This window comes from Sminthopsis crassicaudata, chromosome 3 (assembly GCF_048593235.1).
Source record: "Sminthopsis crassicaudata isolate SCR6 chromosome 3, ASM4859323v1, whole genome shotgun sequence".
Lineage (NCBI taxonomy): Eukaryota > Metazoa > Chordata > Mammalia > Dasyuromorphia > Dasyuridae > Sminthopsis > Sminthopsis crassicaudata.
The window spans coordinates 573,067,021-573,094,631 of record NC_133619.1 but is presented as its reverse complement, the minus strand read 5'-3'; the positions used below and the strand labels follow the sequence as shown (position 1 = coordinate 573,094,631).

Here is a 27,611-nt window from a genome sequence, read left to right as displayed (position 1 = left end):
CTACACAAATGTGAGCTACTTTATTATTACAGCCAGGAAAAAAATCCTTCTGAATAAGTGGTCTTACAATAACTTGAAGTCATTCTTGATCGAAAGGGAAATTGCAAAAAGAGTCATTTCTTTTTTTCATAAATATATTTTGTCTGCAAACTGTACACAAATGACCCCAGGGAGATATACGAATATCTTTTTTCCCAGCTTTAGTGGCCAAGTCTCTGGAGATAGGCTTTTTTAAGGAACTCTAACCATGAGGGCAATCTCTCTCATTTGGCTGAATTCAAGACCTTCCCAATTTTACTAGCGCTTGTGATAACCTGGCATAGTTTTCCACACCAAGGGTCATCTCAGTGACCTGGCAAGGGATCATAGGAGGGCTCCAATGGAGTTAATTATACAAAATTTCTTATGTAACAAGGATAGTACGTCACAGAACAGTATACAAGTGATTTGAAAGTATTCAGTGTATTTGAAAAGCAATGATAAAAAGTAGAATGTTTTCACTAAAGAGAACTCATTTCAAATTCTGACACCCTGGTTACATGTAGCAGCACCCAAACAGACTGTTGCCTGGAGGCCACAGAAAGTGACTGTGTGATTCAGGACTGGGAAGGAGTAAGAGAAGACTCCATCCTCCCTCCTACAGCAGTGAGGGTTGGAGGGTCAGAGAAAGGTTTCCTTTTCTGGGACCTTTGAAACTGAGTTAGAAGATTTGTAGTGAATGGAGATGATGGGAAGCTAAAGGGATGGCACCCAGAGATGGGGAGCTATGAGCCCTTTGCCAGAAATGCCTGGTAGGCACTGGGCCTGTCCCTGCTCACTAAAGGAATTTACCTCCAGTCCTGCATTCCCAGCTGAACTGTGAACACAAAGGGGTGCTCCCTTCTGGGTCTTTTGCCCAGCGTGGGGGAGGGGAGAACAGAGATGAACAGACAGAGACAGAATAAGAGATAGAGACACATAGCGACAAGCCCACAGATGGCCCGAAGAATCTTGTCTTTCTGGCTGCCATGTAGAAGTGGCCTGTGCTCACACTTGTGTGGCCCTGATGTAACCTCTTCAAATCCTTTGCTATCCCAATTGTTCTCTAATAAAATTTTGGTGGCTATCAATTCTGTGTGGTTCACGAGAGAGAGAGTAGAGTTGGGAGGAAGAGTTTCTTTTGTAACTAAGGGAACAGAGATATTTATTCCCTTTGGTGAGAGTTGAAGTGGGAGGGTGATGGCAAAAGGAAAGTTTTTGCCATTCCTTTAAAGATATGGAGGCCCTATTCCTGATCCAATGGGGCTGAGATGAGCCTTGGGGAAGGAGGCCTCTGGAACCTCTTGGAAAAAAGCATAGACACAAAAGCCATCATTTAGGCCAGTTACAAGATGAGGGCCAAGAAGTTTGGCATTTAGGGTGCTGGCCTTCTGTAATTCTAGCCTGAGCTCTCTTCAGTTGCAGCTGCTGAGGGCCCTAAGGCTTCTTGGCTGTGTCACAGCTAACTCCATGGCTGGTCCCCTAGCTCTGAGCTGCTGCTGGCCAGACCTGGTGTTAGAGAATCCAAGCGCCAAACATAGGCCCCAGCTGACCTCGGCGTCTGGCTGAGATAACACCTAAGACCAGCACATTAGCCCCATCAAAGCTTATGCAACAGAGTCCCTGACATATAGGAAGTGCTAAATCAATAAAGGGCGAGTTGACAGGTGTTATCACTGAGGCGCTCTCAGCACTTCACTTGATATGATTACATTTTCTTCCATCTTATACATGTGGGCAAATGCTGCAGCCACTGGATATATGCAGGACAGGTGAAAGTTTTCCTTTAGTTTCAAACAGGTAAGTATGAGGAGGGGGTAATGCCAAAGGTTCTGGCTTACTTTTGGGTTAATTTCCACAAAGTCTATGCCCTATTCATTTGTCAATCAATCAATCAATGAGCATTTATTAAACACCTACTATGTGACAGGTAGTATTTTAAAGTCAACAGAGTCATTTGGTGAAATAGAAGCCAGTTCAGGAGATTAGCTGAGAATATAGGAAGCAAAAAGAACAATTCAGGGTGATACATGTAGCTGATGTTTAGAACAAAAGCAAAGTGAACTGAAGGTTTCCTGCAGGAAGTGAATTCAACTGGGTTTGGGGTTTGCTACAGAAAAATTGGGAAGAAAGCATTAGGAAGTAGTGGTGCTCCAGGGAAATGGAGTGAATGGCCTTGAATGGCTGAATAGTGTGAACACTACTAGGATGTGCTTGAAGATTGGTAATGATACATATCCACAGGACAAAGAAAGGCTTAGAAACTGTACAATTTTTGTAATGATGCCAAATTTCTTGCTGGAACAAAGGCCCATCTTTTTATCTTCCCACTAATGTTGACCTGATGATGGTGTTTGGCAGTAGTCATGGAACTCTAGGGTGTCCAAAAAAGAGAAGTCAAACCCTGAACAGTGAAGGCGAGACCCAAGGAGGACATGAGCAGGCAATACTCTGCCACAAAGGAGATCTCCTCTGACAGGTACCAGTTAGAGACATTGTAGGCTCTGAAGTAGGAGGATGATAGGATGTCAACAGTGCTTAGGGAAATGGATTTATTATCAATACTCAGGACAGAACAAGAGGAAGAGACTGCTGCTGCCGGGGAAGGAAGTCAGGCACTCACTTATTCTTTCTATTCATCCCTTCACTTATTCCTTGACTGTGGTGTGTTCATGCAGTTCTAGCCCCTTTGGGGGGAAGGCTGCTTTCTATCTTGGGTGCCCATCTCATTCACCCAACTCTCTCCTGTTCCTCCAAGAAGCTGTATGTAGCCATACCCCAGTAAACCATTTTGGCAGCAGGCTAAACCAGATTGAGGCTATCTGAGGGGTGAGTTAATGGGGTGTCTAGCATAAGCATGTGAAGACTTTTCTCAAAGGAATGGGTGGATGAGAACAACTTGTCCAAATGGTCATGAAGGCAGCTGAAGTAGGCCCGATGGAGTTGATGACTGAGCATCTCTACTTCACTTCAGTCCAATTTATGAGCCAGTCAAGACATCACCCAGGGGCAGCTAGGTGATGCAGTGGATAGAGAACCAGCCTTGAAGTCAGGAGGACCTGAGTTCAAATCTGGCCTCAGACACTTAACACTTCCTAGCTGTGTGACCCTGGGCAATTAATCCCAAATGCCTCAGCAAAACAAAACAAGACATCAAGCATACCGGTTTACCATTTTCACTTAGCAAGGTCAGGCCTGGGTGAAGCAGATACTTTTTGGGGTACACTTATTAGCTCCTTTTCATAGCAGGGGGTGAACAGAATGATCCTTAAAAAGACTTCTCAGAAAACTGGGGCTATTGTATACCACTGCTATTTCAGTCTAGGGAGTGGATGATCCCTATGGCTTGGTCTACCTGTGTACAGGGTTGTAACTTCAGCTCCTAATGTATCATACCTGCTGTTTCATCACTTGCCCACTGCCACATGACCTTGAGGTAGGTAAAAGTAGTAAAATGGCATGGCTGATGCCTTTTGATTCACCATAATTAGACTGAAGCAGGGGGTACACCAAGATATCATCCTCACTCTCTCAGAATACAATGATAAGACAAAGGTCAAGATGATAGTTATGGTCCCAGGGTATAGAAAATGATCTTAGCTTCTTCCATGATTGACCAACCTCTACTCATTCCACAGCACTTACTTTAGCCACCTCCATGGCTGTTGGAACAGGTTATTCTCATCTGTTTATTCCACTGGGGGAGGTCTTCACATGCTTGGGATAGACGCCCCACTAACTCATTAAAGGGAATGAGATCCCTTGGTTACCCTCAACATAGAACATTGAGAAAATTATTGTACAATTATGAGTCGGAAAAGATTCTTCCATCATGCCTAAGCAGTCACTGTCTCTTATTGATTATTCTTTCACAGTGTCTCAAACAGATGTTACTTTTGTTCACTTGTGTCTGACTCTTTGTGACCCCATTTGGGTTTACTTGGCAAAGATACAGGAGTGGTTTGCCATTTCCTTTTCCTGCTCATTTTACAGATGAGGAAACTGAGTCAAACAGTTTTAAGTGATTTGTCCAGGGTCACATAGCTAGAAAATGTCTGAGGCTGGATTTGAACTTCCTGACTCCAGGCCCAATACTCTACCTACTATGTTGCCCTTGCATAGGTCTTTCCTTTCCATCAATACCAACCTTTAGCCTAAGCCCTTTTCTTCAATCCAACTTGAAACCAAGTGTCTTATGCTCTAGGGTAGTTGTTAAACCTGACCTTGTTAAACCTTTCATTGTACAAGAAATTGAGCCTGTGAATTCAGCCAAGGATACTGGATCTACCAAAACATTAAAAGTAAGGAAGGAGGAAGCCTGGGGCCAGGAAAAGGCCACAGTGTCATAAGAAATGGTAGACCTCACTTTTGAACTTTGCAGAGTTTCTCTAATTTTAAATCTTTTGAAGTTTCAACATCACCATTATGAATGTTCAGGAGGAAAAAAAAAACCCAAACCAGCTAACAAATAAAGGAGGGGTGGAGGTGGAGGATATCCAAACTTTAGCTCACTAATCCTCTTGGATGTCTTTCTTGCCTACAAATTACAATGATCTTGTATCATGTTAACACTCTGTGCTTTTTACAAAGTAAGCATCCCCATTTCCCTCGGGCAAAGTGTCACGAATCTCCGATTAGTGGAATTAGCCTTATATTACAAATGTCAAACTAATACTAGTACACCTGTATTCACTGGCTGACCTACTTTGCATAATACGATATTTCAAATAAAGTTGGTTGGACTCAAAGCCCTATCATTTTCTTACCCAAATCCAATATATGTTTCAAAAGTTAATTTTATGTACATCTCTCTCCCTTGCCCCAAACTTTTAAAAAGATATTTTTTGAAATAAAATGTATTGCTTGGTCAAATTGTACATATTTTGATTTGCTACAATTATAGAGAGAAGATTAACACGATGATTAAAAAAAACTATAAAATGCTTAAATAAATGCAACATGTATTTATAATCTAATACTTTAAAAGCAATTTTGCGGGGGTAGTTACTCTCTCAGCTGACATAAAACACAACACTACTAGTAGATAGTATTTGGAAATTACAATAGCTGGAAATTCCACTAACCTACAGGCCAAAGATCAATAAGCCTCTCCAAACTTAGCCAAGCTGCTTCTAAGACACTAGACATCAGATGGAACTCCAAGTCTTTTTAGGTTGACCATACCTGCTAAAAGTTTGTTGTCTGTCAATAGAGACTTTGAGGACCCACTGCCACTAATATTCTGCAGTAAGGAAGCATCAGATGAAGATTTTAACAATGAGCATCAAGTACAGTGGCCACAAAATGCAACCTGAATTACATTTGTGTTCAGATGGAAAGGTGTTAAGAGTTTATCATGGCACAGATACATAAGACTGGAACTATTTAAAGGACTGCCAGTGCAGACTACTGGGCTACAAATCTTCCCTCACTTAAATTCAATTCACTTGCTTGCCATAGCATCACTTCCCTGATATCATGACTGTCTTTGAGAACAATGAGCAAACAACTACAAGGAATTGCAGGAGGTAGACTGAGCAGGAGAGAAAGAGCAGAGCTTCCTTCCTTACCCCATTCCCAGCTGCAGGCTGAATTAGAGAAAATTTAGTCACCAGACTCTCAACCTACTCAATCTGATTGGGTCCTTTGTACTTAGGTTAACAGGAAAAGTGAAAACAAGGAATCTTGAATCTGCCTGCAACTAACTATGCCAAGTTGGGTTTTAAACATTTTACTAGACTTGGGGAAAATAAAAAAACTACACTGGCCAAGTAATATAAAGGAAGACAGTGGCAATAGCAAATGGTGAGAAGGAAAACTCATTGGTTTGAAATCAGAAGGATCCTAGGCAAGAGTTCTTAACTCTTTTTAGGTCATGGACCTCTTAAGTATCCAGTAAAGCCCATAGATCCTTCTCAGAATCATATTTTTAATGCATAAAATTAAACGTATAATATTTCAAAGAAAACCAATTTATGTTGAAATACAGTTATCAAGATTCTTTTTTAAAGGTCACCAATCCGGATCTAGTCCAACCCTCTTATAAGGATGAGGAAAATGAGTCCTCCAAAGGTGAAATGATTTTCCACAGGTAGAAAGTGTTACCATCTGGATTGCAGATCCTTACAAAGTTTTTTTCCTCTCTACATGATGTGAACAATCAAAGTTGGAGCTCATCTTTCTTTGAGAAATAACTTTTCAAAATGAGAGTCAGTTCAGGGCCACCTAGGTGGCACAGTGGATAGAGCACCAGCCCTTAAGTCAGGAGTACCTGAGTTCAAATCTGATCTCAGACACTTAACACTGCCTAGCTATATGACCCTGGACAAGTCACTTAATCCAATTGCCTCAGTGCCCCCCCCCAAAAAAAAAGTCAGTTCAGACAGTGCTCCCTTTAAGATGAAATGCCATCTTAAAGACTGTTTTAAAGTGAATTATTCAGAAGTGAAAGAAATTTCAAGGATGCATCAATGCTACATTTTTTGGGCTATTTAGTTAGAGCTAAGGGCAATGGCAGAATCTATTATGTGTGGCAGTAATTGAAACATGAAGTGAATATATATATTTTTAAAACCAAGTGACAATCTAATAAATCCAGTAGCAATAAACATAAAGTCATGAAAAGTGGGGCTAATGATTGTTTCTGGGATTATCCTCTATGCTCTTGAGCTGATTCTCATGAGTTTAACGCTCATCTCCATATACATGGATTCTAAATTCACAGAAAATCAACTGAGCTTGAGACACTTCCAATCTTAAATTCACCATATCTAAAATAGAATTCATCACCTTTCCCTCTAAACTCTCTGTCTTCCCAACTTCTCTATTTCTGTAGAAAAACTGATCATGAGAGTAAAAAATACTCTTGTAAAGGCTTTGCTCATTTGTGAAAACCTTGCCTCTTATTACTGTATATTAACAGGATGATTGCCCTGACAAATAACTGCATTTTCCTGTTTTACCACAAATCATCTCAGAATCACAGAAGCTGAGATCTAAAAAGAACCCTAGGTCAACCTGCAACTGACAAATGGTCATCATCCAGTTTCTGCTTTAAGACAAAAACCCCATGTGGGTCTGGCTGCCACATTCCAGGTATACTCATACTCCTTTAAAGCTCTGGAGCATTCAGACAAACTGCTAAGAATGCCGGTTCCATTTTGCACATACTGAATTTTTTGACCTTGTCTAAGATTGCTATATATGTCTATGAACTTTCATTTTATTAATCCCTTGCAATGCAGTCTGTTGAACTCTCTTTCATGTCACAGCTCTGTTATTCAGTGTCTTAGCTATCTCTGCCATCCAGGGCTACTCAAAAATTTAAGGACAGTGTTCCATGTACATTTTTTTTCAGAGGATTAATTGTTAATAATTTACCAGCATACCACTGATGACATCTTTGCCCTTATCCAAGTAAATGATAAAAATGTTAAACAACACAGGGTAAATCGAGCACAGATATATGAGGCATTCTTCTGGAGACCCCCTGCCAAGTGGACATTGACCCATCCTTGGCTTCTCTTCGAGTCTAACCATCCCACCGGTACTGAATTTATGTAACCTACGGTCACATCAGCAAGTTTTTTCTGGACCCACTTTAGGATGGGCAAGATGCCAAAGGGCAGTGAGCCAAGTACTCTTTTGCTAGATCCTTTTTAAGTTGTCCACTTTGCTTCTGTCATTTTCAGTATGAAGGCCCCTCTCTTTGGCAGAAAAAAAAATGTAAATTAAAAATTAAGTAACTCTTATCTTGTCTGTGTGATCAGTTAACATCTCATCTAAAAAATGTTCAGATTTGTAAAGTGCTTTGAATTTCACAATAATCCTGGGAGGCAGATAATTTTGTTTCTGTTTGACAGATAAGGAGACTAAGACAGGTAGAGTTGAAGTGACTTGCCCAGGGACACCTGAGTAGTAAGTGTCCAAAGTGAATTTGAATCCTGGTTTTCCTGACTTCAAGCCTGGTGCTCTATCATTGCCCAAACCCAGCTACATACTCCAGAGAAATCCTCCTCCTTTTTAGATTTCCCCCGTCTGGGCCCCTGTTATTCTTTGCTTCTCTTACCAACTTCAGCTCAGTCTGAGTTTTACAATGCATCTGAAGTTATTTTTACAGGACTGTGCTACCCTTCTATTCATCGATATTTACTGTGGCCTTGTTTCCACCTTCTATAGATTTTTAAAAATCTTGGTTGGTGAGTGCCTTGATTGGCACTTACATCTGCCCCTTCAGACAAATTCCATTTTTCACCCCCAGTGGAATTGTTTCTTTGTGTCTTTGGAATTTTATTGTTAAGCATCTCCCATCTCTCCTTGGTAAACCTCTCTTATAAAATTTTATTCCATGGAATTAACCCTCTTTTTCCTCTGAATTCCCTGGAACCTGCTCTCCCCATCATCATATCTAGTATTTCTAGGATATATTAAGGTTTATAAAGCACTTTACATATGCTGTCTCATTTGATTTTCATCACAACTCTGGGAGGTAGACATTATCCTTACTCTCAGTTTACAGATGATTGAAAGAGGATAAGTCTTTTGCCCAAGGTCACACTATTAATAAATGTTGATGGCAAGATTTAAGCTCTGATCTTCCTGACTACAGGTCCAAGACCCTTACCCACTCCCTCATCTAGCTGCCTATATCTCAGACCATTGTCCTGCATCTCCTCTCTTCTATTACAAATTTGGAAGAGAGACAGGTTATTTCCTCTTTGGGGTTCCCATAATTTTATCTCAGCAATCTTTGCCTCATTTTTAGAGAAAATCAGATGCAGAATTCTCCCTTGATGACTACTCCTCTGCCTTGTAAAATATGAAATTGTTATTAAAGCAAGGCCAAAAGCTATTAGTTTCTTTCTTTCTTCCTTCCTTCCTTTCTTTTTTTTTAAACATATCTGGATATGTTACTATACCATGCTAGGCTTATAGTCTGGTCCCCAAATAATCTATTTTCTCTTTCTGTTCAGGTGGTCTGCAGAATACTATAATGAACTTTAAAAAAAATCTGTATTGATCTTTACTCAAATGCTTTCTATCATATGTCTCCATTTGGCTCATGGATTTCCAAACATGAACAGACCTTTTTTGTGCCTCAGTTTACTTTTATTTCTCATGGAACAGTGACCAAGATGAGAGGTCACTCTCAACAACATTAGCTTTTTCAGGGACCAAGCCTGAGGAAACTAAAATGTTATAAAATGACTGTGGATCATGTTAAAAATATCAGGTCCTCTTAGTGTTGACACTAGATGCATTTCCATAAACAGCAAAGCTGTAGTAATTTAAATATTCTCTGAGAGAGTGTCTTCCACTATACATTTCTCTCAGTGTCCTCAGACTAAATGCATTTTTACAGAGAGTAAAGCTATGGTAATGGGAATGTTTTTAGAGATAGTGTCTCCTGCCACCACTGTCTTTGTTGCTATGCAACTCTTGAGAGTTATATAGTTCTGCTTTTTTCCCCTTCATCCCCCTCTCTGGAGGTGAAAGATCCACAGGTACTACACACTACATACATTTTCTGAATGCATCAATTAATTACTTGCATTGATTTATTTTTTTTTCCTCTCTCAAATACCCCTTTTCAATTTAGAGACAAAAGAGAAAGAGATGAGGAAAAGGAGGAGAAAGAAAGGGGGTGAAGGATGGAAATATATTCCTCCTCCAGCCTTCCCCCTGTCATCCTCATTCTTTTACCTTGGCAGTTTCTAGCAAAGAAGGCATACCCATCTAGAGTGATAGCAGTCAAGTAAAGACACAAAGGAAGTCAAGGGAACTGAACTGGAATCCTAAATGTTGGCCCCTCTTGCTCAGGCCATGTGACTGTGGAGAGATGAAGAGATTCTAACACTCAACATAGTAAGATGTTCACACTAAGAGGAGCATCTGAGAACTGGGACCAGCTGAGATGAAAAAAAAAAAGATCTATATCTTCCATCTGATGTTTACTTCATGACATATTCTCACAGAATAGAATCCTGGGAACTGGTGACTTAAAATTATTTTTCTCCCTTGCCCCAGGACAGAGAGTTTAATTCATATACGTTAAGTCTATGTATAGTACAACTCAGTTCTAAAATAATTCCCATTTTTAAAGATGAGGAATGTGAGCGCTGCCGGCTTAATTATCTTGCCCATAGTCACATTGCTAGTGAAACAGAATTATAACCTAGATTTTCCTTAATAACCCTAACATCTTATATTGCCTCATAGTTTATTGCTATAGTAATAAAACAGAATGGAGTGAAGCAAAATACAAAAATGTTTTAAATATTTATGGCAACAAATACTTTAAACACATTTTAACTGACTGCCCAAGCAGGATAATCTAAATAATGACAGAGATGTGATCAGATAAGAGTTAAAAAAAATACTGGAGATCAGTTTATCAAAGACCAATTTGCATTCAGCTATTAAGCATCCGTAGGCTTTTTTTTTTTTTTTTTTTTTTTTTTGGTTCCTTTGGCAGCTCCCCCTTTCCCTAGGCCTAACTGATGTACTTAATGAGTGAGGGCAGAAAGCCAGACAAAAAGCCGGAAGAAGTGAGTCTATTTCACCATATGGCTGACCTTGTCTTCTCCAGGCTGCCCATCCCCAATTTAGGAAGCTCAGAGTTGTGCAGGAAGAGCATGGCACTTGTGCAATATCAGAAGAGCAGCAGCTGCTCCCTCTCTAAATATTAGAGATGTAGGAGTCATAATTTGATTCAATTCAAAAGCATTTAGTGTTTTCCACTATTGCCAGGCCACAAACAATATCTCAAGTAGTCAACAGGCATTAAGTGTCAAGATCATGGGCTAAGTGCTAGAGGCTATAGTCCAATAGGGGAGCCAGCATGCTGTGCACTAGGGAAGAACCAGGTAAGACAGGGCCAAGGGGAAATCATTAACAGAGGAAATAGATGTATATGTAATAGATGTAAAACAGCTAGAAAAGGTCATTAGCAGCAAACTCAATCTGAGTCACCAGCGAGTTGTGGCAGCTCAAACCCAAAACGCTAGTGGGATTCTAGAAATCATCAAAAGAGGTTTGTGTCGGTGACATCCAAGATGACTGGCTCAGTACTATCACAGCAGCAGCCATCTCCACCATCTTCATTTTTAGGGAGAATAATGACTGAGTAGGCCACATGCACAAGAGGACATGACTGGTGATAAACTTTGAGACCGTACTGCTAAGGTCCAGTGGAAATGAAAACACCCTGGCAATGAGAAGATTTTGGGATGGGGCAGAGACACAATGGCTGCTTCTAAACATTGGGAAATCTGTCCTGGACAACAGAGATTAGATTCCTGTGAAGCTCTAAAGGGCAGAAGGAGGAAAAGATAAAACTTGCAAAGGGATAGATGGGAGAAGTTGTGGGAAGGTTGCAATATGCATTAACAGAGGAAACATTTGTACCAATAAGATCACATATACCCTTTTAAGTAGTTCAGTAAGAAAAGCCTTCCTACCATGCACATTCAAGAAGTGTCATGAGATCTCAGGACTGTCTCAAGAGGTACTAGGGCTGGATGATGACTTGTTGATCGTGTTGTAGCAAAGATTTTTATTTATGAATAGATTGGAAAAGCTGGCCTCTGAGATGCTATGATTCTTTGGAAGAACTTTGGATTGGATCTAAGAGTCAAGTCAAAATGATATTTTCTGGGTCTCATTTTATGCAATCTGTTTATGACCCAGATCACTCTCTGACACAATTTCCTTCATCATAAATTGACTTCCCATATTTTAATAATTTTGTAAACCTTCATTTGGCAAGAAGGATGAAAACAGCACCTACGATACCAGGGCCTCCAGTTTTGTAATCCCTAGAAAAGCTTCCTTGGTTTCCTCTGGTGGAATAAGAAGTGGGAAGTGAAGACTCATGGTCAGGTTTGATGAATTTTGGGAAGATCTTTATCATATTTTAGGTACCTGTTCCAAGAAAGAAGCATGCTACCTGATTGCTCCTGGTAAGTCATCATTGTGATATCTCTCATCATCCTTTGCTTGGGCAATCTTTCTTTTGCTAGCACTTACCTTGTGAACTTCATTATCATTTTATGGAGTTGCTTCTTCCTCAGTTCTACCTTATTTGGGAAGCATCTCAAACTTATTACATATTTTCAAATATTCAGCAGCCTTTGTTATTTTTAGGACAGTCTTTTAAGTAAAGACTCCCAAGCAAAATAAGCTAACCGGAATTTCATTTCATTTTATAGTCCTCTCTCCATCATTTTTTGAAAGAACAAATGAATAATGAAATTCTCAAAAGCCAAGTAGAAAGTAGAAGAGATACACGGATTGATATCCATAAATACCTGGATGATCAACAAATAGATAATCAATATCAGAAAAAACCCAAGATTTTGGTTACTGAGTTTCATGAGTATATCTCCTTCCTCCATAAACATATCAGTGTCTCTATGCATTACATTATCTTAATGATTTGCTATGGCCAAAAAAATTTATTAACTGGTCTGGTCTTTTGATAATAGGCACACTCATATCACTAAGCTTTTACTGGAGGTTTTTTCAGATGGAATAGGAATTAAGGGAACTTGACTTCAGTTAGGGAAGTGAGAACCCAAGGTCATTCTTGAACCCACTTCTATGAGGAATGCGGATACTGCTCTTGTATGGGTTGGCATATTTAACATTTATTTTTCCTACAGAATATAGTGCATTAAAGTGGTAAGAATATTTTGCATAATTTACATAATAGTACTAAAATACCATAATACAATGGAGATTTTTTTTAAAGCGTAAATAAAAAGGGAGAGAAAATGTCTAGAAATACTATGTAGTATATGAATCATCTCTAATCTTTTTTTTTTTCATTTTATAGGGCAAATGCTTTATATGTAGTTTTTCTGAGTGAGTTTGTATATATTTTGGTTTATTACAAATTAGTTTATATTTCAGGAAATAAAATTACTTAATTCTTTATTGGAGCACAACAATTACAGGAAACCACTGAGAACTAATGTTCTCAAATTTAAACCAGTTCAACACGTTTAAACACAAAGAATAAAATCAGTATTGTATTGTATGTTTGATGTGCCTCCTATGTAAGCTAAATATTACATCATGGGTTACAAAAAGTGCTTAGGTCAGATTTCTAGTAAGATCGAATAAGATATCTTTAGAAAAGATGATAAAATAATTTCCTTCCCTCTACCTCAGAAATTCTTTTAACACCATTAAAAACAAAAACCCTACAAAAGCTTTAGTCACAAAATTTTTCTACTGCTTCTGCCATTTAAGTGTTTGCTTTATATCATTACTAATTCATAAGAAACTATTAGGAAAGCTAGGTGGTTAGTGGATTGAGTGCTGGGTCTGGGGTCAAGAAGATCTGAGTGAAAATGTGCCTTCAGACATTGACTAGCTGTGTGATCATGGACAAGTCACTCCACCCTGTTTGCCTTAGTTTCTTCAATTATAAAATAAGCTGGAGATACTTTAGTATCTTTGCCAAGAAAATCCCATGAAGAACAGGATCTGACTGAAAAATGACTGAATAAAAATGAAACTGACTTAATATGTACAAACTAGTATGGATTTATGTAGGGATTAATAAAGAGAGATTAAGTCAGTGATTAAGGCTAGGTGAGAAAGAGGCAAAAAAAAAAAAAAAAAAAAAAAAAAAGTGGTCTCTTTTATTCACCTCCAAAAAGAAAATCAATCTAGAAGGAGAAGACGGTCAAGGTTTTTTAACAGAACAGAAACTGCTATTTATACTTATTTTGAGCCAACAAAACCCAAACAATGAACAACTAAAGCTTAGACAGCTTCTTATTATTGGTCAATCTGTGAGAGTACAAGTGATTTGGGTTTAAGGCATAGTCAAATAGCTCTATTTGAATCCAAACGGGCTATCATATCAAATCCTGATTTAATAAAGCTCTATTTCTAAAATTTTATATTCCTCTGGAGAATATAAATGTATGATTCCCCAACCAGAGGAAAAAAGGGAAGAAAAGAGGGAGGGTGGGAGGAAGGAATGAAGGATTGCTTAACTGGAACTGGCCAGTTGGGTCTCCGGTATGACAGCTAATACCACTCACAGATTGTTTTTTGTTCTCAGTTCTCAAAGAGGACCAAAGAAATCAGGACAGATAACTTGCAAAAGAACTGGATTTAAGTGAAGCAGAAAGTCAAAGTCACCATTCTCACTCTTTCCTGAGCCATCTGTGTCCAGTGGTAAGATATAGGAAGACTGGAGATGATCCAGAAATTTTGCTTTAGGTAACTCCTAGCTGTGTGATCTTGGGAAAGCCATTTCACCTCTGTCATCCTGTTTCATTATCTATAAACTGGAGTTAATTAAACTACTTTCCAGGTTGTTGTTAGGCTCAAATAAAATCATATGCAAAGCATAAAGTGCTTTGCAAACCTTAAAGCCCTATAGAAATGCTAACTACTACTACCTATCATTGGAAGACATTTTTGTGATGTAAAAACAATATTAATTTAATATTAATTAACATTAATTTAAAAGCAAAAACTCTAAGGATGGGGTGCATGGAATAAAGTCTTGTTTATCACAAGTGGACTCTGAGAGGCTAGTGTAATATGGAGATGTGCAATAAGCAGCTGATCTATTTGAGAAGGAGAAAGTAACAAATAGAGAAGATAAAGAAACAAGAGTTTCTGGGAGAGAGACACGGGATTCTGGAGGTTGAGAAATATGAACCAGTAAAAGAACATGGAGAGTCCACTCCTTGAATTCCTAGGGTAGATATTCTAACTGTTCTATAAGCATTTATAATCAAAATCAAACATTTCGTGGCTAAAATAATGCTAAATTTAGACAAGTTATTCAAAACTGTTCTCTGAAATAAAATCAGAAATGATGGCCAGGAATCCTATCACTTATCTATATTTCTGACCCCACATTTTCTAAATGACTCCAAATATTTCATTTTTGAATGGAAGATCAAATCCATTTTACTGTATCATTTGTCACATATGAATTGACTATAGTGATGGGAGCTAAACCTGTGACTTCACAGGGGCCCCTAAAGGAGGAAACTCCCTGTCCCAATGCAGGGGTCAACTTCACTACAATTCTCTGTAGAAAGCAAGTTCCATTGACAATTTAGAATTGAAGTGATTTGCCATGGACTGCATATCTAGCAGGCCCTAGGCAAGGCAGGAACTGAACCCAGGTTTCCCTGACTCCAAGACTGGTTTTCTATCCACTCTAACATGCTGCCTCTGAAACAAATTTTACTTAAGATCAGCATGGATTAAAAACAGGTATAGGTATAGGAACCTACACCTATACCTACATTGACCACATAAATAGTCTATTTAGATCCCAACTTGATGTTTTCTGATATAGGTCAACTTGTTAACCAACAGTCCTTCATTGTATGGGTTGCTGCCATCATGAAAACCACCTGAAAAACACAAGACTTTCTTGTTTTAGATCCATTTATGAGAGTCCAAGTCCTTTGACAAATGGAAACAGAGCAAAGAGATTTCTACCAAAAGCCACAAAGAAGTTTTCATCTTGATTTAGCAGTCCAAGGTTCAGAGTCACTTGAAGGAAAGAACATCTTCCAATCTCATCCAAGCAATTTTATCTTACTATTTTATGACAGAAAATCTTCCCCTCTAATTGCACCGGGAATCCTTACTAATACCAAGGAAACTAGATTTGAAAAGTACAGAGAGAATCTCCAAGTTTTACTTATCATTTGCATGAAAACCTCAAAAATAGTGCAATACCTAGGTAAATAGAGTGTGTATGTAGATGATGTTATGTACAATTACAACTTTTGGTGTCAGAAAGAATTAATTTCTGAAAAATGTTATTGTTATTTAATGGTTATTTTAAGGAAATAAAAACATGCATTAAGTATTTACAAAGCATTGGGCAGAAAGGGGTGGGGAGAGACAGAGAGATAGGGATAGAGACATACAGAGACAAGACAGAGAGAGGAGAGAGAGAGGAGAGGAGAGAGGAGAGAGAGAGAGAGAGAGAGAGAGAGAGAGAGAGAGAGAGAGAGAGAGAGAGAGAGAGAGAGAGAAAGAGAGAGAGAGAGAAAGAGAGAGAAAAAGAGAGAGAGAGAGAGAGAGAAAAGAGAGAGAGAGAGAGAGAGAGAGAGAGAAAAAGAGAGAGAGAGAGAGAGAGAGAGAGAGAGAAAAAAAGAGAGAGAGAGAGAGAGAGAGAGAGAGAGAGAGAGAGAGAGAGAGAGAGAGAGAGAGAGAGAGAGAAAGAGAATCAGAGAATTCCTCCCAACTTCACTCCTCAGCCTTGGAAATCTTCTACCTCCATCCCCATAGTACTGTCTGCCTAGAGATGCCTCTGCTTGGCAGAGATGCCTAATTTTCTCATTGCATCTCTGGACTATCATTCCATTAGGTGCCCAGGTGATGCTTACTTCTCTCCTATCTATAGTCCTGATTTCAGCCTTTTCCAATTTCCTTTCACCCCTTTAGAACCCACCCCACTTTATGTGTTCTCTTTTCCCATGAGATATAAGCTCTTCAGTCATAGCATTTTGAAAAAATTTGCATCCCCAGCTTTGTGCAGTGCCTAGCATATAGTAAACACCTAATAAAAGCTTACTCTGAGCTCTTTATTCTATTTATGTATCGATCTAGTCTCTTCTCTCAAGATTACATTCTAATGGGGAAAGAAAATGAATATAGGATGGTTCAGCCACAAGTTCAACAGAATGTCCTAGGATTCCTTAGGGTAAAGACAGCAAAGAAGACATTTCTGATGCTGAGCCATTTGATGATGCCCAAAACTTTGGAGGTGAGAACTCTCTCTTGTAGGTCTTCAGTGGCTGCAGAGGAGATAGGGGTTTTAGCACCTTTAGAAGCAAGTTGAGTCTCCACTAGGGTTGATGATTCCCTAGATAAAGATAAAGGGAAACAGAAATAGGGTTGGTGAGCAAGGGGGTTAGGGTAAAACACTGGTTTCTTGGGTACAGAGTTTTTGGCCATCTCTACTGGCGCCCAAAGGGAGGTGGTTTGATACAGCAAGGTTAGCTTGTGTGCCAGGGGAGTAACAGGTGGTTAGCTGCTGATGGTGACACAAGATGGCAGACTCTTTCCTCACAAAGGTTGCATTCCTGAATGTCTTTGGGCATAGGGTAGAAGCAGGACTGATAGTCTGGGGATGTGGCTAATCTATCTATTCTTTTTATTTCCTTTACTTATTTAAAAGATATACAAGTCAATCTTACCTTTGAAAAATCACTAGATACTTACCAAGCTAAAATCCTTTATCTTTTTACTCTTGTTCAGGCAAATTCCTAGGGAAAAAACTGTCTGTACTAGTCACCTTCACTTTCACTCCCTCATTCCTCAATGTTTTTCAACCTCTAAGCTCAATTAAATTTGACTTCTCCACGATTAAAATTCTCTCCAAAATAACTGATGAGTTGTTGTTAAATCCAATGACCTTTTCTCAGTACTTTTCTTTTTTGACTTGACTGTTTCATTTCATAGTGCTGCCCCCCTCTCAAATACACTATCCTCTCATGGCTTCCATATCATTGTTTCCTCCTAGTTCTCTTGCTTGATTGTCCATGTGACTTTGTTAGTTTCTTTTGCTGGTTCTTCCTACAGATCAAGCTCCCCAAGGTGAAATTTCCCCGAGGCTCGGCCCTGGGCCTTCTTTTCTTTTTTCTTTAATACTCTTCCTATGGGGCATCTAGGTGGTGAAGTGGATAGAGGACCAGCCCTGAATTCAGGAGGACCCGAGTTCAAATCTGGTCTCAGACACTTCCTAGCTGTGTGACCCTGGGCAAGTCACTTAACCCCAGCCCTCAGGGGGGAAAAAAAGAATACTCTATTACCTAGTCATCTCTTCTGTACATGTATGTATGTACATACATATAACACACACACATATACATATTCACATCTATAATCCTTCTCCTGAGCTTCAATCTTGCATCACCATCACCAACTACCTTTTAGGCATTTCAAATTAGATGTACCAGAGATGTCTCAATTTGTTCCAAACCAAAATTATTCTATTCACTCCCCACTTGCCAAACTATTTCCTTCCTCCAAATTTTCCTCTGTCTGGCAAAAGGATCATTCTTCTTTATTCCAATCTTCCAGGTTTATAACTTCAGTACTGTCCTAGATTCATGCTCTCTCATGCTGTATATCTAGTTCCCAAACCATTTCTACCTCCACTACAACTGAAGCTTTCTCTCTACTCAGATTTCACCCCAATCAATGCCCTCTGCACCTCTCATTACAATATTAGTCCTCTAATTTACCTTTTTGCCTCAAGTTTTTTCCAGAGGCTGGTCTATCTTCCACACAGCTGTTAAATGTGATTTTCCTTAAATGTAGAGGTGACCTGATCTGATTGTGAATAGCCACTATTCAATAGGCTATAGGGGCTCTTTAATGTCTTTTAGATAAAATATAAATTCCTATGTTTAGTGTTTAAATTCCTTTGCAATCTGGTCCCTGCCAATGTTTCTAGCTTCACTGTACAATGTCCCTCTTTCTGTATGTTGTGTTCCAGTCAGTCTTTTCTGTTTCTAGTAAGTAGCAGTCCACCTCTCATCTCTACCCTTTGTACTCTGTCCATCATACCTGTAATGAACTCCTTCTTCACCTACAATTAGTAAAATCCCTTTCTTCCTTTAGAACACAACTCAGTAGAACCAAGAGATCATTATATATGGTAATAGAAAAATTATATGATGATCAATTCTGATGAATATGGCTCTCATCAACAATGAGATGATTTAGACCAGTTCCAATGGTCTTGTGAGGCAGAAAGCCATCTGCCCCCAGAGAGAGGACAATGGGAACTGAATGTGGACTACAACATATTTTCATTCTTCTTGTTGTTGTTTGCTTGCTTTTTGTTTTCTTTCTCAATTTTTTTCCTTTTTGATCTGACTTTTCTGGAATAGCATGATATTTGTGGAAATATCTATAGAGGAATTGCACATTTTCAACATATATTGGATCACTATGTTGACTGAGGGAGAGGGGAAAGAAGAGAAAAAAAATTGGATTTCATAGGGGTAAATGTTGAAAATTATCCATGTATATATTTTGAAAATAAAAAGTTTTAATTGAAAAAATAAAAATAACAAAATATAGCTCAAAGGTTGCCATCTACATGAAACCTTTCTTTAGTTCCCCATTTGCTAAAATTGTCTTTATTTAGTATACATATATTCTCTTTATATTTTTTCTGGATATACAATCTATATATGAACATATATATGTATATATATATATATATGTACAGATACATAATTACAAATAAATTACAAAAAATAGCTCTGTTCTCTCCTCTATTATAGTTTGTTTCATTTTTTTTATTTTATCCCCAGGATCTAGCAAAGTACTTAGCACCTTGGAGGCACTGAATTAAATGAGTTAATATATAAAAAAGCACTTTGTAAACCTTAAAATCCAATAACTATTATGTAAATGCCTACTGATTAATTGGATATTTGACATTAAACATTGGATTAAACACACTAAACAATTCTTTGGATTCTAAAATTAAAAAATGTTTGAGGGATGATAAAGCATCATTCATTACCATCCCCTAACTTTCTAAAGCTAGATTTTTATTAAGCACCTCAATAAAACTTTATCAACATCTCTTTTCAGTAAAGTTCAGAGTCATTATTTACTGACAAAAATTTTGGCAAAACTTGCTTAGCTAAAATAAATACTGTGTCATGTGATTTTGTACTGCAATAAAGACTGGAATTTTGAAGTTGAGTGACATTTCCCTAAGTACAGTACTAAAAATAGCTAAGTTGGATGCATACAATCTAAATCACAACTTCTGATATGTGGTGTTTCATGCATATCAGCAAGAATTCCAAGGGCAAGGGTTAGAGGGAAATTAAATTAAATCTAAAACAAATTGGACATTAAATAAAATTTAAAAAAAAATTCAAAGCATGTTGTGTTCCAATCAATATTTTCTGTTTCTAACAGTCTACCATATTAAGAAGATAATTCTTTAAGGTACTAAGAAGATTGAGATAGATTCTGTATCATTTTTGCCATGGAATGCTCTATGATGTTTGTCAATAGGAAGACTGGATCTAACGTGCAGGATCCACATTGCCATAATAGCAGACCAATCTTGCATCACGATCACCAACTACCTTTTGGGCATTTCAAATTATATGTACCAGAGATGTCTCAACTTGTTCCAAACTGAAATTATTCTATTCTCCATTCCCCACTCGCTAAACTATTTCCTTCCACAAATTTTCCTACGTCTGGAAAAAGAATCATTCTTCTTTATTCCAATCTTCCAGGTTTATAACTTCAGTACTCTACTAGATTCATGCTCACTCATGCATCTCTCATGCATGTAATAAAAGGGTATATGAAGAGTTCAGGGAGAACTAGTATCTCTGATATGAGAGCTGCCAAACCCTTTACAGGGCTCCATTTTTGGCATCCACTTGATTCACCCAACTCTCACCTGTGACTCCAGGAAACTATGGCATGCACAGCAGCCACACCCCAATAAACAATTTCAGCAAATGGGCTAAACCAGATTGAGGATGACTAAGGGGTCTCAAATCCTTCAGTGAATTGAGGGGGAAGCATCTATCCCAAGCATGTGAAGACTTCCCCTGGCAGAATGAGTAGATGAGAACAACTTGCTCTAATGGCCATGAAATAAGCTCTGCTGAGCACTCAGAGCTTGGTAAGACATCAAGCCATCCACTGCATCCAGAGCCATGGTCAGTCATCTTGACTTTTGACCTGCCACTAGACTTCAACTCAGGAAGAGAGAGAGAGAGGTTGATGATCAGGCAGATCTTCTTCACTTAAATCCAATTCACAAACAAATTCAAAAAGAATGAACAATAGTAGCAGATTAGGCAGTGAAAAACTTAAAAGTGTCAGCAATCTAAACAAAAATGCAATCACAACCACAGAATCAAAAGAATTTTGGTGTTGAATAAACAGTTTAATGCCACATATGTGTCAGGCATTGTTCAGATCTTGGGGGTATAAAGACAAAAATGAAATAATATTTAGCATACAGTTTAGCCAGCAGATATAAAGATCTATATGAATTAGAAGAGGGAAAGAGGAAGGATAATCAAGTGGGAGAATTAAAAAAGATTAATGGAGAATGTAATTTAAATGAATTTTGAAGGAAACATAAGATTTTAGGAGACAGCTGAAAAAGGACAATCAAAGCAAAGATAGAGACGAGATGTAGTATATCGTGAGGAGCACCAAAAGACCAGTCTAGGTAAACCTAGAGGATTACAAAGGAAATAATATGCAACAAGGTTGGAAAAGTAGGTTGGGGCAAGGTTATGAAAGGCTTTAAAAGCAAATCTGAGGATTTTATATTTGACCTTAAAAGCAACTGAACTGGGATGAAGACTGTGTGAATAGACCAAGAAGATGACAAAGGGAGAAGCAGAAAGATTGAGTGTTGGTAAACTGATTAAATATGTGGGGTAAGAGAGAGTGAGACATTAATACTCCAGATGTTGTGAATCTAGGTGATTAGCCATATGATGGTGCCAATAGAAATAGTGAAGTTTGCAAGAGGTGTGAATCTTGGGTAAAAATTAATGAGTTCTAGAAATCATTATACACAGCAACAGCAAGATTATAAGATGATCAATTCTGATGGATATGGCTCTTTTCAACAAGGTGATTCAGGCAAATTCCAATGGTCTTGTGATGAAGTCATGTGCACCCAAAGAGAGGACAGTGGGAACTAAAGGTTGAACCACAACATAGTATTTTTACTCTTTTTGTTTTTGTTTGCATTTTGTTTTCTTTTTTTCCTTTTTTGATCTGATTTTTCTTGTGCAGCATGATATTTGTAGAAATATGTATAGAGGAATTGCACATGTTTAACATATATTGGATCACTTGCCGACTGGAGGAAGAGATGGAAGGAAGGAAAGGGAAAAATTAAAACACAGGGTTTTGTATGGGTGAATGTCAAAAATTGTACATGTATATATTTTGAAAATCAAATTCTTTGATCAAAAAAATATAAACTGCAAGACTTGAAAAAAAATTAATGAGCTCTGCTATAGACATGTTGAGTTCCAAATTCCTAAAGGATGTGGGTCTGTTGGAAAGATGTATAAATAGCGCTCAGGAAAAAGACTAGACTGGATAAATAGATGGGTCATGTGTCTACATAGATAATAATTAAAGTCATGGCAGTTGATAGGGTCACCAAGCAAAAGTATAGAAGGGAAAAAGAAGAGATTCTAGGACAGATCTTTGGAGAATAATCACAGAGGGCATAATGGGAGAATGATTCAGCAAAGAATTCTAAAGAATGACCAGACAAATAGGAGAATGTTGTGTCATAAAATCCATAGAAGATCAAATGGATCTGTGATTTCATGGATTGGGAAGTTTTTCCAATAACAAAGCTCATAACCCATCTCTGTCTGCCCAATTCCTGTGACTCCTGTGCACATTCTCTCCTTTCCAATTATTACGATATCATATGGGTACCAGTGGGGCATCCTGGCAGGCTCTTATGTAGTCTGTCTCCTCTTGTTGCTATACAAGTCCTTGATGACCTCCTTGATTCCTGCTGGGTGTTATACATATTATACCTTATTATGTGCCCTTCTGTCAGTCTCATTTTTAGTTCTTTGGAGGATGTGACATCTTGTCTATTGAAAAGAAGAGCCTTTGCTTTCATGGGATACTTGCATTCAGTAAAAGAGATTTCAATTTATTAAAAGAAACTCTGGGCCTTTCTCACATTTGATCTGTATCATCTGTTCATTTAAAAATCTGGCAAAAGGCATTATCTGCTGAGTGAAACAAGTAGAACTAGGGGATCATTATACACTTCAAATGATACTGTATGAGGATGTGTTCTGATGGAAGTAGATATCTTCAACATAGGGAAGAGCTAATCCAATTCCAATTGATCAATGATGGACAGAATCAGCTACACTGAGAAAAGGAACACTAGGAAATGAGTGTAAACTGTGAGCATTTTTTTGTTTTGTTTTGTTTTTCTTCCCAGATTATTTTTACCAAATACAAAATTTGGTTCCCCACATATATATTGTACCAAGCATATACTATAAGATATTTAATATGTATGGGAATGCCTGCCATCTAGGGGAGGGGGTGGAGGGAAGGAGGGGAAAAACTCGGAACAGAAGGGAGTACAAGGGATAATGTTGTAAAAAAAAAATTACCTATGCATATGTACTGTCAAAGAAAATGTTATAATTATAAAAATTAACAAAAAAAAAAAAAAAAGGCATTCTCCATCCACTTGGTCTTTCCTGTGTGGATGAACAAGCTGAACTTTCAGTTCTCTCTCAGAAGGCAACAAACATTTATCAAATACTTACTAGGTTCCAGGTCCTTAGGGACAAAGAAAGGCAAAAGATAGTACCTGCCCTCAAGGAGTTTTCACAGACTATTGGAGGAGACAACCTGTAAACATTTAAGCACAGGACTGCAAAGTTTGGAGACTCCACACAACCACATTATGTCATGGGCAAACTTCAGATCAGTATTCCTCCCTTCTCCTTCTCCTTCTTCTCCCCCCCTCCCTTTATTAACAGAGCAACACTGAATTGGGCTCTTTCTGGTATTTCCTTCAAAGAATCCTGATTCCTGGATGGGAGACACCTTGATGCAGAAGAGCCTAAAAGACAACATTCTCTTTACTGAAACAAACACTTAATTTCCATCTCCAAACAGTAACCACAACATCAAGCCTAGTTGCTTCACCTTTGGTTTTTTTTTTTTTTGTATATTATTTTTTAATTAATTTTTATAATTATAACATTTTGACAGTACATATGCACAGGTAATTTTTTACAACATTATCCCTTGTACTCCCTTCTGTTCCTAATTTTTCCCCTCCTTCCTTCCACCCCCTCCCCTAGATGGCAGGCATTGCTTCACCTTAGTTGATTTTCAAATAGAAAAGTTGGGGTCTGTTATTAAATACCCCATTTGTAAATACCTGTTTATTCCTTACTAATACCCGAATGAAGATGACTGCAATTCCAGTACAAATATATTTTTAAAAAAATTCTATGTAGCTGAGAAAGCAGGTGATTTTATTTTAATGGTATTCTCTCAACCAATTTTTGTTAATAAGATCCAAGATTTTTTTCACCCTATTGGTAACTTCCCTTCTTCAAATACTTTGTATATTAATCAGTCCCACAATGCCCTCAACCGTGTCACCACCAGCATACTCTCCTCTACAGGTACTAGGTCCAGGCCCCATCATTTCTAGTTTCATGGTCATTTTCACCACGATGTTATTGGCTGAAGCACTCTCTTGAATGGACAAAACCATTTAAAATTAGTTTTGGTAAATCGTTTCCATTTTATTGTTGGTGGGCCTGTTTGTTATTTTCCACCTTGGAAGCCATTGGGATGACAGCTTAGTTATCTTGTTAAGCATTTTTTTTTTCCTATCCTCTACTTCTATTTTGAGAGGAGACGTCACTTTCTTTGTAAGATTTCACAGGTGAGTTTATAGCCTAACCTTGTGCCCTCCCTTGTCTAGCAACCGAAGTGCATTCTGGGCTCTGCTGCCTCCTGGGGGGGATCTCGGACAGCCCGGACTCGATATCCCTGAGCCGTCCAAGTGCTATTTTCAATAATTTGGTTAAAAACTAGCGGGTAAGCCACGCACATCTCTGTCCTGGGGTCATTCTTCTTACTTTTTACAAGTCTAACCCTCGGCGGAGGAAACCGTGGCCTGAGCCTCGCAGGTAGAGGGCAGGCTCAGAGACGCCTGTCACGTGCAGTGGGCGCGGAAATCCATCACACGCTCTCCCCCAGACTCACTTCTCGCCCCTCCCTCTCTCCCCCACGGAGGTCACTGATCTCAAGGGGAGCAGAGAAAGCCCTTTTACTGATCCCCGGCTGGAGGCCCTGAAGGCCGAACCAGAGCAGGGGCACCGGTGTTGGGTGGGCTTCTTGCCAGGCTGCCTGGGCTTGGTGTGTGTGTGACAGCCAGTGTCCACCCGGAGCAGGAGGGACTCGGACGTGTCCGGAGACCCCCGGCCGCGTGCCTCAGTTTCCCCCAGAAGGAAGGGTTCCCGGGAGGGGGTAGCCACGTACCGTGTTGTCCCTGGCGGCGGCGGCCACCGCGAGGGGAAGGCGCGCGGCGGGGGGCGGGGGGACGGCTTCGGGGGGAGGCTCGTCCGGCGCGGGCTGTGACTGCGGCCCGTACAACCGGTGGCACACGGCGCCCACCAGCCCGCCCCCGGCCGCGGCCGCCGCGCCCAGCTCCCCCCAGCGCCGCCGCCGCCGCCGCCGCCGCTGCCAGGCCTCCTCGTCCTCCTCCCGTTCCTCCGGCCGCTCACACTCGGCCTCCGCTCCCGGTCGCCCCCACAGAGACCTTCCCGGCCCCGGTCCGGGCAGAGAGGGTCCCAGGCGCCGCGGCGCCGTCCACAGCAGCCGCCGGAGGGCCGCCATCGCCCGGTCCAGCTGCGCCGCTGTCACCGCGGCTGCTGTCAGGGACCGGGGACAGAAGCCGGGATCTCGCGACAACAAGAGCCGGGAAAGGGGGGAGATTTGGAGGAGCGGGGAGCAGGGAGGGGGAACGGCAGGAGTGGGAGCCAGAGCGAGGGCGAAGTGCGGGGCGAGGGAGCAGGAGGAGAGCGGGGATTGGAAGGATAGCGGGAGAGGGCGGGACTAGGGGCGGGGTGAGGGAGGGGCAAAGGTGAGGCGGGGCGAGGTGGGAAGGACGAAAGCAGGGCGGGACTAATGGGAGGGGGAGAGAGGCGGGAGAGCACTAGCAGAGAGTGTGAGGAGCAGAACTAGGGAAAAGGGGGAAAGCGGCGTTTAAAGGGGAAAGGGCGGGGAAAGAGGCGGGGCCAGGAGCTCTAGGGGCCGGGGAGCAGAGCGTAGCGGGAGGAGAGGGTGGGGCGGGGCCATCAGAGCGGGAGAACGTAGCTTCGAGGGCTGAAAACTGCGCCAGCTGAGAGTTGAGAGGAGGGTCTGAGGCATGGGAGTAACTGTTTGGGGCGTGGCTCTATACTAGAGGCGTGGTCACGGGTGATCCGAGAAGATGCGGACGGAGAGAAGGACCCCAGCTGCTAGGTAGCAGACCTGACTGCTCCTCCCTCCCTCCTCTCCTTAGAGGCTCCTGCCCGTGGGCGGGGCCCGGGGACTCCTCTCGTGCGGCTCGGGGATGTGGAGGTCCCTAGTGAGTCCCAGCCTGTCACGTCTTCCCTCCCGAGGGAAGCCCGGGTCCCTCACGGAGAGTAGCCCTTCTTGTCTGCTCGGCTTCCTGCTCCCTCTACAAACAGCGAGCACAATGGACACATTCTGTAATTCCTTCAACTAATTGTGAAATGACGAAGGCGGGCCCATTGATGAATATGACTGGTGAAAGTTTAATCATTGAGAAGGAAGCCTGCATTTGGTACAGACATAACTCTCACCAAAACTTTGTGTAAATGGGAGAACAGAAATGCAAATTACTGGTGGTTAACGGTCTTTTTTTTTTTTTTTTTTTGAGAGTTTGAGATTTCACCTCATGGTCTTTAGTGTCTTATTGTCCTTATGATCCTTTGTCTCTCGGTCTCTCTGCCTCACCCACGTCACCTTCAGCGTGGACCACCTCCACATCCATCACTTAATCTCTCAATGTCGCATCTACATCCCCACGGAAGTTTCTGGGGCTCTGATGTTAGCGTCCAAGTGTATAAAATAATTTGTTATAAATAATAGTTCCTGCAAATCGTTCCCATTTTTCTGCTGTTTGTCATCCTCCTACAATATTGAATGGTTTCCCACGTTTTCTTTAAACTAGTTTTTTCCTTTACTGCTTCTACTAATTTAAGTACTTGTATTACCCTCAGCCTCTCTCAACCTTCAGATTTTACAAATAAATTTATATTCCAGGCTACTTTCTTTCAGTAGCCACTTTTTTCCTTTTGGCAAACCAGAATAACACATTTCATATGTTGTCTAGTATACAGTAAACATGGAATAGAGGCTTGATTACGAGAATGGTGATTAAGCTTTTCTATAGCTTGTTTACATCTCCATCATGCATCTTTCCCCTTTTCTAAACCTCCTGTGGTTCCTCGTTCTGACATATTCTGAAATGTTACTAAAATGAGTTTCTTGCCACAATATAAATCCTGGAAAAAGGAGAGGCTCACAGTCTACTCTTGAACTGGCCCCAGCATGTTCTGTTATTTGAAGATTGGGCTTTTCTAGGCTGCTTCAAGTTTATGCTCAGGTCCCTGAAGAGCCTCCAGCTACTCTAACATCCTGGTGAAATAAAGCTGACCTCTGAGGTCCCTTTAGGGTCTAACTATGATTCTGGGATCCTTCAAACCTAAGTGGACTTCTTTTCAGTTTGTTGATAAGATCATTACAGAAGACCATTAAGTAAATGCACACCTAGAGTTCAAAACTTTTTCTGCTCTGGGTGACCTGGGCCAAATCATTTTTCTTCTCTGGGTCTCAAAAATATGAGATGTTGGCTTCTACGATGACTTGAGCTTTTCTTCTGATCAGGCAGGTAGCATGATGCAGGGATTTGGAGCAACACAAATGTGTTACCTCAGCGCACCAGTTTCTTGTCCTCTGGCTCTTCAACACGGTCTGGGGCTGGAGAGAAC

General features: G+C 40.1%; 1 protein-coding gene across 2 annotated transcripts in view; it reads right to left on the bottom strand.

The window, feature by feature from the left end:
• The window catches only part of MICU3 (mitochondrial calcium uptake family member 3), a 96,730-nt gene extending 71,079 nt beyond the window's left edge, over positions 1-25,651 (bottom strand). The window contains exon 1 of one of the 2 annotated variants that reach the window (XM_074304824.1): positions 25,093-25,651. In XM_074304824.1, coding sequence (XP_074160925.1) covers positions 25,093-25,449 — 357 coding nt within the window. In that variant the 5' untranslated portion in view covers positions 25,450-25,651. The remainder of the gene's footprint in view (positions 1-25,092) is intronic. The other variant, XM_074304823.1, reaches the window with a different exon arrangement.
• Positions 25,652-27,611: the final 1,960 nt, after the last annotated feature.